This window comes from Lampetra fluviatilis, chromosome 24 (assembly GCF_964198595.1).
Source record: "Lampetra fluviatilis chromosome 24, kcLamFluv1.1, whole genome shotgun sequence".
In the NCBI taxonomy this organism is placed as follows: Eukaryota; Metazoa; Chordata; class Hyperoartia; order Petromyzontiformes; family Petromyzontidae; genus Lampetra; species Lampetra fluviatilis.
This window is the reverse complement of record NC_136298.1, coordinates 4,695,363-4,708,158: the sequence shown is the minus strand read 5'-3', so window position 1 is coordinate 4,708,158 and position 12,796 is coordinate 4,695,363. Positions and strand designations below refer to the sequence as shown.

At 54.5% G+C, this 12,796-nt stretch overlaps 1 protein-coding gene across 3 annotated transcripts in view; it reads left to right on the top strand.

Moving 5' to 3' along the window:
* LOC144941090 (multiple PDZ domain protein-like) overlaps positions 1-11,295 on the top strand; it is a 171,612-nt gene extending 160,317 nt beyond the window's left edge. For all 3 annotated transcript variants that reach the window (XM_078867554.1, XM_078867553.1, XM_078867555.1), the window contains 7 exons: positions 1,920-2,100; positions 3,061-3,113; positions 3,800-3,922; positions 5,122-5,226; positions 6,188-6,300; positions 9,374-9,497; positions 10,469-11,295. In XM_078867554.1, the coding sequence (XP_078723680.1) occupies positions 1,920-2,100; positions 3,061-3,113; positions 3,800-3,922; positions 5,122-5,226; positions 6,188-6,300; positions 9,374-9,497; positions 10,469-10,615 (846 nt within the window). In that variant the 3' untranslated portion in view covers positions 10,616-11,295. The remainder of the gene's footprint in view (positions 1-1,919; positions 2,101-3,060; positions 3,114-3,799; positions 3,923-5,121; positions 5,227-6,187; positions 6,301-9,373; positions 9,498-10,468) is intronic.
* The last annotated feature ends 1,501 nt before the right edge of the window (positions 11,296-12,796 follow it).

The window sequence follows — 12,796 nt, the reverse complement described above, 5'->3', positions numbered from 1 at the left end:
GGAACGGGGGTGGAGATTAGTCCGCACTTGCCGAGCGCCGCTTGTCTCCTGGCGAGCCCAGGGGCGCGGGCACCTCCTCGACACCCGCGGGTTGAAGGGAGTTTCACGACAATTTGTGCGGGGGTTCCAGATTCAGAATCGGATCGATTGTTTGTTTTGGAGGAATCCGATGAGCTGTGAAGCTTTTTTTTTCCACAGATGTCCAGTATGGGCGGGTCAACCACTTACAACGGCAAACGATAAAATAAAAACCGATGGCAGTGCAGAATAAAGAAAAAGATGAGCAGGTCACTAAACATAAGCAAATAAGAAAGTAATTAATTAATTATATACGTCCGATTTATCACGCTTAGGCAATGCAAGTGTAATAAAGGACTCGATCCTGGGTCTGTCTCCGTTGTCCTTTATTCGGGTTCTTACACTTTTCCCACACGGCCCTCGCTCAGAGCTCTCCCCTTGGCAGCTCCATAGCTGCACTCGCTCCCGTAGCCTCCACACCTCTGCAGCTCCTTTCCCACACGGCCCTCGCTCAGAGCTCTCCCCTTGGCAGCTCCATAGCTGCACTCGCTCCCGTAGCCTCCACACCTCTGCAGCTCCGCTGCAGATCCCCTGTGCAGTCCTCCGGCTGCCCTCACTGCAGCTCCACCGCTGCCCTCACTGCAGCTCCACCGCTGCCCGTCGTTCCTCCGTGCTTGGTCACCGCTGGCCGACGGTGCCAAGTCTTACTCTCCGTGTGTGTGGCGATCTCGCCACTCCTCGACCTCCGCCCTGCGTGGCCTCACTCTAACTCTATCTCCCACACTTCCCCGTCTCTTCCGGTATCTCTCCCTTAAGACCTCACCCCTCTCTCACACGTGACCTAACTCCTCCCCCCCATGACGTCATATCCGCGAAGCCGTTTACGCCCGCATTACACAAGCAAGAACAACAACAAAACGGTCCCAGACCAGACCAAGACAGCACACAGTCCCCCCCCCCACCCACTACCCCCCCCACTACCCCCCCCACTACCCCCCCCACTACCCCCCCCACTACCCCCCCCACTACCCCCCCCAAATACCCCCCCCCACTACCCCCCCCCACTACCCCCCCCACAACCCCCCCCACTACCCCCCCCACTACCCCCCCCACTACCCCCCCCACTACCCCCCCCAAATACCCCCCCCCACTACCCCCCCCCACTACCCCCCCCACAACCCCCCCCACTACCCCCCCCACTACCCCCCCCAAATACCCCCCCCCACTACCCCCCCCCACTACCCCCCCCACTACCCCCCCCACTACCCCCCCCACTACCCCCCCCAAATACCCCCCCCCACTACCCCCCCCACTACCCCCCCCACTACCCCCCCCACTACCCCCCCCAAATACCCCCCCCCACTACCCCCCCCCCACTACCCCCCCCACAACCCCCCCCAAATACCCCCCCCACTACCCCCCCCCACTACCCCCCCCACTACCCCCCCCACTACCCCCCCCACTACCCCCCCCACTACCCCCCCCACAACCCCCCCCAAATACCCCCCCCACTACCCCCCCACAACCCCCCCCAAATACCCCCCCCACTACCCCCCCCCACTACCCCCCCCACTACCCCCCCCAAATACCCCCCCCACTACCCCCCCCAAATACCCCCCCCACTACCCCCCCCACTACCCCCCCCACTACCCCCCCCAAATACCCCCCCCCACTACCCCCCCCCACTACCCCCCCCACTACCCCCCCCACTACCCCCCCCAAATACCCCCCCCCACTACCCCCCCCCACTACCCCCCCCACAACCCCCCCCAAATACCCCCCCCACTACCCCCCCCCACTACCCCCCCCACTACCCCCCCCAAATACCCCCCCCCACTACCCCCCCCCCCAATACTCCCCCTACTACCCCCCCCCCCTCCCCGCTCTGGTTTTGTGCGCAGGTGAGCCAGGCGAGCGCCAACAGCCTGCCCCCGCCGTTCGGCGTCGTCACGTCGAGCGTCGCCGCCGCCGCCGCCACGGCGACCGCCAGCGCCAGCGCCAGCGGCAGCGGCAGCAGCAGCGAGCCCACGCCGAGCCGCTCCGACGGCACGCTGTCCCCCACCAGCTCGCAGGCCACGTCCGGTGAGCGGCCACGAGCGGCCACGAGCGGCGGCCGTGGTCGGCCGAACCCGTCGGTGTGATGTGGCAACGGTGGGGCGGGGCCGGATGTGCTCGCCGGATGGATCGGGCAGATTGAATAATAATAATAATCTCTATTTTGTAAAGCGCCTTTTATGTTGAAGTATGCGAAAGGGCTGGATGTGAAAATAAAACTACACTCACAAGTATATATGAGTTCTAAGCGAAATAGAAATGTGATAATAACAATATGGGTGGGCTGAGGGGGGTGGGGCGCCGACCAAACGTCTCGGCCGAATTGATGGGAACGAAGCTGCCGGTGGCGGCGGTGGCTGTCGGCTAAATCTTTTAGTTTGGGTGGTGCCGGCACCGTAGAAGCGATCGGGGGTGGGGTAGGGGTGGGGAGGTTAGCTAGAGAACGGCTCTGACGGGTCACGTGACACTACTTTGACACCGTCCCAAAGGCTGTCATCCTGGCAGTGCCACAATAGGCAGCCTCGCATCGTCCTCGTGAAACCCCTTAGGCAGTGGCGTAGCTATCGAGTGTGCAGACAGTGTAGCTGCACCACGGCCCACGGGCTGATGGGCCCAGGTGCTTGGCTATAATGAGTGAGGGGGTGTGTGGGCAGGGGGGGTAGCCAGTGGGAATTGGACAGGGAGGGGGACCCCATTTCATTCCTTGCACCAGGGCCCATACCAACCACCCTAAGCCAGTGATAACGGGGAGTAATGTGTACGGTAATCGTTTCAGAAAGTAGGTTCGGTGCACACGGGATACAGCAATTTGAACTTATATTCTTTATTTACTTTTTAGTTATTCAAGGGGCGCCACGGTGGCGTGATGTCATCTTCCTCGCCTGATATGCAGGAGGTCGGGAGTTTGATCCCGACCCTGACGCCTGCTGTATATTTGGCGTTTGCATGTTTTTCCCGTGGCCTGTCCTTTGTCCTGGCTCCCTTCAGGCTTGGAAACACCGCAGCAGCAGCAACAAATACGGACTGTGGAACTGACCAAGGTGGGTGATGCATGCGTACAAACATGCTGTTAGTTAGCAAGGGGGGGGGGGGTGGTTGGCCAGCTCCATGCCCGACCACTTTTGTTTCCCCAGTGCTAATGTTTAAAGACAAATATTCCCTTATAGCCTTAACAGCCATTTGGGGCAAGTGCTTTTAGCGAGTACCGATGTCACCTTTGTCTTGCTGGTGACGATGTTTACACATCACGCCCATGTACTCAGCCCATGAATACATACACACGTACATATACACATATTCAATTGAATACATAAACAATGAATGTGATTTAAATGCAAAGCATTCAATGGAATGCATTTACATCCAAAAGTATGAAATTAGAAAATAAAGTAGAAAATAAAATCTCAAATTTGGCCTCTAGATCCCAAAATGCAATATCTGGAGAAATTTTCTTCTGAAACTCATCTCTTAATACACACCCATACAGACACATACCTGGATGTCTCTCTGCCTCCAGCCTGTCCACGCCAGCTTTCAATACAACAGTAGCTGTATTTTCTTCATGTTTTGTGAAGCATTTTCAATTTTTCTTGCAACACACTTTTTTTCGCTCCGATGTCTATTTTTTTTGGGTGCCTCCCGCTTGCAAGGGAATCTCATCCTGCCCCCTAAGAAGTCATCGCCTGGTTAAACAAAACTAAACTAGAAGCTCTAACCCCTTACGCAGGACCCCAACGACTCCCTGGGCATCAGCATAGCGGGGGGCATGGGCAGCCCTCTGGGGGACGTTCCGGTCTTCATCGCCATGATCCAGGCCGACGGGATTGCCGCCCGCACGCAGAAGCTCAAGGTGAGCTCCCTGTACCAAACTAAACGATTAAACTTGTTTTTTTTTATTTTAGCACGTAAGGCCCACTGAGCGATGCTGCTGTTTGGTCAGAAGCGACCACAAATGATAGCTCAACGAAGTGGCTCATTACGCGGATATGTTACAGCAGCCAAATACTCTGAGCTAGTGATGTTGATTCTAAATGTGGAGGGAAAAACCAGAGGACCTGTAGAAAAATCCACGCGACCACGGGGAGAGAGACACGCAAACTCCAAATACACCTCCTGTGTACCAGGCGAGGTAGTTAACATCTCACCACCACGGCGCATTCTTAACTAAAAACTATGTTTTTTTATTTTACCAGATAAGGCCCACTGAGCTTGATAGCTCTTTTTCAGAATCGACCTGGCCAATTTATAGCAGCCAAATACTCTAAACGCGTGTTTTTAAATGTGGAGGGAAAACCGGAGGTCCTGGAGAAAAAGCCACACATCCACGGGGAGAGAAACAAGCAAACTCCAAATATACAGCAGGTGTCAATGTTGGAATGGAACCCACGACGTCCTGTATACCAGGCGAGGTAGTTAACATCTCCGCCACCGTGGCGCCCGACCGCGTCCTACACCACGTGGTCAGCACGAGGTATAGGGACCCGAGTCGTGAATTTGTGGAAAGGCCAGTTCCAATGTAGCCTACGTAGACTGTTGGGGCAAGCGTGGTGAGCGACCACCTGTGAAGGCCTGTTCAGCCCGATGAGGGGGTGGTGCGGCCAGTAACAACGCCCTGCTGCCTTTGTATCCCTGGTGCTGATGTTGTGACTTGCAGATGCACGCCACCGACGGCAACTTGAATCTGAACCTTTCCTCAAATGGATGCATTTGGCAGCATGTTCACGTTAGCTCTGGGTTGACAAAAGCAGCCGGGTGTGTGTGTGTGAGACCCGAGTTCTGGGCCTCCCCTAGGTCGACTCAGCCTCAAATGATTACCTAGTGCGTTGTGTAAACATTGCCACTGGGGAGACAAAGGCGGCCAGGCGTGGTGCTGACCAACCACTCTCTCGTGTGCCGTGCCGGCCTTCATAAGCATCTCCAATTAGCACGGTTGGCTACGTACGATGCAAAAGAAGTTCAACATACATAGGTGCTGCTCGCTAACAGCACTTGCCCCAACAGTCTGTTAAGGCTACATCGGTTGGGGATCTTTGTCTTTGTGTCGGGCAGGTGGGAGATCAGCTGATAAGCGTCAACGGTGAGGCGGTGCATGGGCTGACGCATGCGCAGGTGGTGGGGCTTCTCAAGAAGTCTCCCTGCATCCTCCGGCTGCAGGTGAGCACGGACGTGTGTGTGTGTGTGCGTGCGTGCGTGCGTGTTTGTACGTGCGTGCGTGTGCGCATGCGCGTGTGTGCGTGTGTGTGCGGGTGGCTAAAGCAAAGCAAGTTGGTACAGTAGGGGGCACAGGTAGTGCATCAACCAGTCATCTCGGTCATCTCGGTCAGTCGACCCGTGGCACCTGGGTCTGCCCCGTGACCTCCTGCCAGCGGGCGTTCGACAATTCACGTGGCCTCAAGGTGCACTTGCCCTGGCACAAGCGTCGTGGTGACGTCACCGCCACTTAGTGGCGAATGGCGGTTGTTGTTGTGTTGTTGTTGTGTGTGTGTGTGCTGCGCTACGAACCGGGTGACCCGGGTTCGTTTCCCGCTCACGGGCAACGCCAGTGACGATTATCTGAACCGGTCCTGGGCCTCCCCTAGGTCGACTCAGCCTCAAATGAGTACCTGGTGCGGTGTGTAAACATCGCCACTAGAGAGACAAAGGCGGCCGGGCGTGGTGTTGGCCACCCACCCCCTCGTGTGCCGAGCCGGCCTTTGTAGGTGTTCGCTAGAAGCACTTGCCCCTACAGTCTGTTAAGGCTATATGGGGGATCTTTGTCTTTGTGTGCGTGTGCACGCGCGTCGGGCACTTCTCCTCAGTGCACTTTACTACAACCACCTCTCCGCCAGTACAAAGGCAAACATCCCCTGTTTAGTTGTACAAGAATGTCAGCGCAAGTTCTGTCCTCAAGCGTCTGTTCAGGCCCGGTGGAACACACATAACACACACAACACACTCAACACACACAACGCACACAACGAACTCAACACAGTCAACACCCTCAACACACTCAACACACACACGCGCAGAAACGAATGCGCACCCAACCGCTCTCTTTAACCCCCGCGGCGGTCCTGTACCTTTCGTGGCTGCTGCTGCTGCTGCGACCGCTGACTGCTTCTGACTGCCGCTGCAGGTTGTGGCTGGAACGGACCTCAGCCGGTTTTTCAACCGCAGCGACGGCGCTCAGTCGAGTAGCGGCAGCTCCTCCAGCCAATCGGGCGCCGGCATCGCCGCTGCGGACCTTGGGTGAGTCCCCCCCCCGCCCCACGTCGCCGCTGCCCCGCAGCCCCGGCGCTTCATCCACGTCGGGGGGTCGGCAACTAAAACAACAAGGAGTGCCATTTTTCTTTTCGAACAACGCACGTGGTGAACACGCGACGGTGGGTCCTTAATAAATAACGTCACGAAGCGGTCGTTAATGAAGCCGCACGTTGCTGACCCCCCCCCCCCCCCCCCCCGGCTCGTGGTAAACTCGACTCCCTTCGTAAACTGGACTTCTGTGGCAAACCCAGATTTCCATGGTCAAGGGGTCGGTAACCAAAATAAAAAGATTTTTAAAAACATTTTATTTTCAAGAGCCGCCGCATGGAGCTCCGGCGGCGCAGGTTGCCCGACCGCTGGTCCAGATCAAGGTGACTTCGTGGCCCCAAAGCCGGCGACGCCACCACCACCACCACCTGCACCTCGTTGCCAACGCATTCTAAACTGAAAACTCAACCATGTCTTCTTTATTTTAGCAGGTATGGCCCACTGAGCTATATAGCTCTTATTCAGAATCGAACTGGTCATGAATGATAACTCAACGAAGTGGCCTATCATTTGGAAATGTATAGCAGCCAAATACTCTAAACGCATGTTTTTTAAATGCAAAGGGAAAACCGGAGGACCCGGACAAAAAGCCACACATCCACGGGGAGAAAGACACGCAAACTCCAAATGTACAGCAGGCATTAGGGTCGGGATCGGACCCACGACTACCTGTGTATCAGGCGAGGCAGTTAACATCTCCTAGCCAACGTGGCATCCAGCTGTTGCAGAGTCGACACACAGAGTGACACCCACGATCTGGCCTGACAGTGCCCCGCGTTCTGATCCTTAAGTGTTCCCCTCGCCCTTGGTCGCCGGACCAGGACACTCCATTGTCTGTCTTGGCAGTCACGTCCACGGGCCAGGGCACAAATTGCTATCACCTAAGGTCGTGAACAATTCGTATTTCTCATTTATTTGCATGGCCAAGAAGAGGTTACGCTCCAACACGCTGATGTGCTGAAATAGTAACTAATTTGCACGTTCTGTTTACGTGACAAACCTTACTCATTGGCTGTGTCAGGTGGTGGCGGGTTTAACGACACATTCACGCAATCTAACCCCAAAAAAAACCTTCATTATGAAAAGTGAATGATTTGATAACTCCACTGATTTCAAATGGTTATCACATCACTCATTGTTATTGGCCACATAGAGAAACTGGAACGGCCAAAGAGATGCGACCTCAGGTGGTACCGACGAGCGAGATATCTGGTGGTTAGCGCACGGGATCTAAATCGCCACCCTCCCCCACATCCTGTATTTACACGCCCCACCCTGCGAAGCCGGTTTGCCTCATCATATCTACAACACTCGCCCTGCCACGTGTTCTGTTCCCCACATTTGCATTGCTTCACCTCTCTCGCCGGCAAATTCCCGGCATCCCACCTCGGACGCTTCCGCTCGAAATGCCAGCTACTTCTATTCCGACTGCTCGCTTTGTGGTCCAGCTCTCTCCCACTCAGTTCCCATTTCCCGAATCAGAGCCGCCCCCTAGGGGTGACACGGTGAATCGGGGGCGACTGCCCCGGGCCCCGCACATTGGGGGGGGGGGGGGGGCTTCGACGTCACGGTGTCGGCCGTTACACTCCCGGTTAAGTTTGAAGGCCTCGTAGGGGCCCACGCTGTGGCATTTGCCCCCGGGGCCCCTCCCCCTATGGACGGCCCTGCCCCTAATGTCCTTTAGCAATGCTGAATCGTCGCATATCCGCCCTGTGACCATGTGTGTACGTATGTGGATCTTGTTTTGCACCGTACGTAGCCAACTGTGCTAATCGGAGGTGCGGGGGGAAGGACACCAAACTAAACACAAAAAGTTGTTCTCAAGAAATTAACCACCCGCACCCAATGCAGTATCTGTGTCCTGATGTTCACATATCCCACATGTTCACATATTCGCCGATTCCTCAGTCCACAGCGAGTTGGCTTCATGATGTTTTACTATTCTAGCCCTAATCCGTAAAACCCAAACCCATAGTAATTCGTCCTAACTTTGAGCCATAGCTCCTAACCGTGATCCCTATTCCATTCCTATTGAGACATGGACTCTATCCCCGAGCCCTTAGATAACTTCTCTCTTTGGCCCTAGCCTAACTCTTAATCTTAATCCAGTGACCAGCTATCAATGCAAATTTACAATCTATAATCCTGACCTATTATCCCAAACCCTTGCACTCATTCACAGCTCCGAGCCCCATTACTTATCCGAATTGATTATTCTCATGGCTCTAGTCTGTTTACTCAATTCACAACTTTTTAGCCCTAATCTTAAAAAATATAGTCAAATTCCACACTAACGCATGTTGATTGCAGCCAGGGGAGGGTAATTGTTTTTTTTAGAGTATTTGGCTGATATAAATTTCCACGTGATAAGCCACATCATTGAGCTTCTGGAACAGAGCTACATAGCTCAAGTGGGCCTTACTTGGTAAAATAAAAATAGTCGTAAAAATAGTTTCAATTGAAAAAAGAGATCGTTGAAAGAGTAGGACAAAGTAACATGCTGATGGTTACTTCCTAAGCTGATGCTGCAGCTGTAGGACGTTGCTTCGGAAGGCCAATCAGCTGATGGACTTTCGCACTCTTTTGTATTTGTTTGATGACGTAAAACAGAGCGTTGTCTGTTCATGCATTTCTTAAAAATTAAATAAAATTGGGAATGCGGGGAGCAGGAGACCATGGCCGCACATCGTCTCCGGCAGTGAAGTGCGTCAGGGCGTGCTGGGCGGGGACTGGTTGTTGCCCTCATGTGCTGCAGGAGGAGGCTGTCACGTGACTCTGTGGCAACATGGGCTGACGTCCACTCACGCGTAACATCGACATACTACATGTGTTTTATTATTTTTCTCGTGCATCTGGTGCGAAAGTCACGCGTAAAAGCATTGCCTAAATAAATTGGGGCCCACTTCGTTTCACCATCCTCACTCAATTGTCTGCCATTCCGAGCTGAACCCAACGACCGGCGACGACGACTTCCGACTTGACAACTCACGACGGTGATGTTTGCTTGTAGGCCGCAGCAGCACAAGACGATAGTGCTGGAGCGCGGGCCCGACGGGCTGGGCTTCAGCATCGTCGGCGGTCGGGGAAGCCCCCACGGCGACCTCCCCATCTACGTCAAAACCGTCTTCAACAAGGCAAGCGCCAGCGGCACAAACACCGCGGCTCAAACGTCAAACGGCGCCCAATGCGTCCCGTCAGCTACACACCAGGCGCGTGGCACTTAAAGGAAAAATGCATGGTGTCCATGAAGTCCCTATTTCATTGAACTTAATGGTAAATAGAGAAATGGATAGAGAGTTTATGGACACCCTGAATATAATAGGCGACTTCTCCAGGCAATGCCCCCCCACTCCTCCTTTGTAACATTTCGGCGTAGCCTTTGTGAACTTTGCGAAAAGGAATTTGACGCGGTGGAAAGGTACGCGGTCGTCCGCGCGCTCGCGAATCACGGCCACGCTCGTTCTGTGACATAACAGGAAACCTAACAGGTTTGTTTTACAGCGCCGGTGCTACAAAGAAGGGCCAAAGCCTAAAACATCGCCCTTTGCATTCCATTTTTACCCTTTCCCATTCCAATGACGTACGTCATCAGTTTTTATTGCGATTCAGTTCCGATGGCTGGTGCCGAACATCGGAAGTCATAGGAACGGAACCGTAAGAAAAACAAAAATAAAATAACTTTTTCAGTACCAAGGCTCCCACAAGGCCGTGCGGGAGGGCATGTGGCACAGTTTGGCACCAGCTATCGCTGAGTGCGTTTGTGTCGCTTCGGTTCTCTGCGTTGAGTGCATTGTCTTTAACAAAAACGGCGTTACATCTCTAAATAAAATTAACACGGAGCTGCTTGCGCATTCCGAGATTCAGCAGTTAACGGGACACCCACCATGAAACTTGCAGTTGTCTTGGAGCAGGAAAGGGTGAAACCTGCAGCTTGATTAACGAATGTTTTATATGTGTGTTGTGTACTTGCGCACTGCTGCTAGTGGGGAGCGGTTGCGCGGTGGTACGTGAGCTGCTCGACGAACCCGGCGACCCAAATTAAATTTACGCTCACGTAACAACACCGGTGACGCTAATTGTGTTTTTCCGTCCCCGCGTTGGGCAGGGTGCCGCCGGTCACGACGGGAGGCTCCGGCGAGGGGACCAGATCGTGTCGGTGAACGGGGAGTCGCTGGAGGGGGTGACCCACGAGGAGGCGGTAGCAGCGCTCAAGAGGGCGAGGGGCCCCGTTACGCTCACGTTGCTGTCCTAGGTGACGGCGACGACAACGACGTTGATGACGATGCTTGCAACGACTGACAGCTCTCCCCTCCCAATCGCAGCCACCTGGCGCCACCTGGCGCCACCGGGCGCCACCACGACCACGGAAGAGATGGCGCAATCGCCAATCGGCGCAACCGCCAAATTCCTTCGGCTGCAAGCGACAAAGTTTCCAAAGAGGTGACGCCGGTAGCAGCTTCGCCGACCGGCCCGTTTCCGACACCGCCGAGTTGCGACCACAGCCACGCCAAGTCGTAGAGTCTGCCGCCGTCCCTGCGTTGTCGGTGACGGTGACGTCGCGCATCGTGGTTGTTTGCGCGACGGGCTGACGGCTAAGCTGCTGTAACACTTAACCCTCGAGCGCCACGTCCTACAAGCGCGCGGTGACCACCGGGGCTTCGCCTCGGCCGCAGCGAGCGCCACGGTGCGCCGAGCTGCACGGCGACACCATCGACCGTCCCTTGCCCCCCCCCTCGCCCGCGTCCCCCAAACCCCCGCTTACGTTTATGCAGCACGTGAGCCTTGTGTGGGTGGCCATTGTGAACGGCAGTAGCGGCGACCGGCTAATAGGACTGTTTATGCCAGTGTTCTTCACTCATTTTAATGGGGGGTGGGGCGGCGGCAGGGGGGGGGGGCACTTTCGCCAATAAGACCTCATCAGGGTGCGAGGGCCATCACGCGTTTGAAACCATTGGGGTTTGACAGCAGCACGATGATGGGGGGGGGGGGGGTGTTTTCAGTCTTTGTGTATTGTCGGGGGGGGGGGGGGCATATGTCAGGGGGCCGCACTAAAGGCCACCAGGGGCCTTGCAATGAAGAACACTGGGTTATGCCAACAGACGAAATCAAAACCATTTTGCAAACGATTAAATTAATACAAAAACGTGCTATATATTATACGAAAATATCAAAATATATATGAACTTATTCGCGGTTTAAACAGCGATGTTGAACTCGGTGGAGCCAACTTTTCGTGGTTCGGCCTTTTTGCTACTGAGCGTTCGCCAGTCGTTTGCGGAATTTCTTAAGCCGCCTTGCAAGCACATGGCAGCGGGGAAGGTCATGACGTTTAATTTCCTGTCATTTTTTAAAATGTAATCTGTAAAAAAAAAGAACAAGGAGTCATCCCAATTACTGCAACCTCGCTGACGGAGCTCGTAAGGGTTTCGGCATAACAGCACACGTGTGGCGATTATCTGAACTGGTCCTGGGCCTTTCCTAGGTCGACTCAGCATCAAATAATTACCTGGTGCGATATGTAAACATCGCCACTGGGCAAATGAAGGCGGCCAGGTGTGGTGCTGGTCATCCACCCCCTCGTGTGCTGTGCTGACCTTCATAGGTGCTTGCTAGCAGCACTTGCTCCAACTGTGAAAGGCTACACGGGGGATCTTTACCTTTGGGAGACATCCTGTGCTTGGACAAGTATGCACAGGAGATGAAATGTAAGAGTGAATATATGACGTCTGGCTCCCTTCTCGATAGAGGTCAACTTTAGGTTATAATCCCCGTCCATCATCTCCAAACCATGCCTACATCCGGGATTAGTTTCAGCTGAGTTTGTATTGAGATAGCGACCCAAAAACAGAATCTGTGCCCGGCACACCATATCCAGTATATTTCCCGCTGTGGCTGCTGGTCACATGCCTTCTCCGCTCTACCAGCAACGTGGAAAATTATTGAGAAATTAAGCCCTGGCTACATCTTTACATCAACAACTACTAAATGCAATCGTATGTTTCAAATACATTCACTAAATAAAACTATATCCCCGGGTAGAAGTTGGTGTCGAGAGGGGGGGAGGGGTGTGAGCACCGGGAACCGTGGCCGGGGGGAGACGGAGCGACACCTGGTGCCAAGCAAGGCGGGCCGAGCATCAACACCGACACCGACAACAATAACAACGAGCCCCAGGGGCAACCAGGGCAGCGCCAGCAAGCCCCCAGGGCATCGTCAGGGCACTGAGACCAACGCACACTTGTCCCAACGTAAGCGCGAACGTACCCCGACGCTCGGTTGGTTTGAATAAATGTGCGCACTTGTCAAGTGCGATATGAGCCCATGCGCGCTCATGCGTCGTGTGCTGTGTGCCGTTACTGTGACACAGCTCCTTGTCCAGCCAAGCCAAGATTAACCACAACATTTGCTTAGGGGAATCGTTAGTTTTGATTGC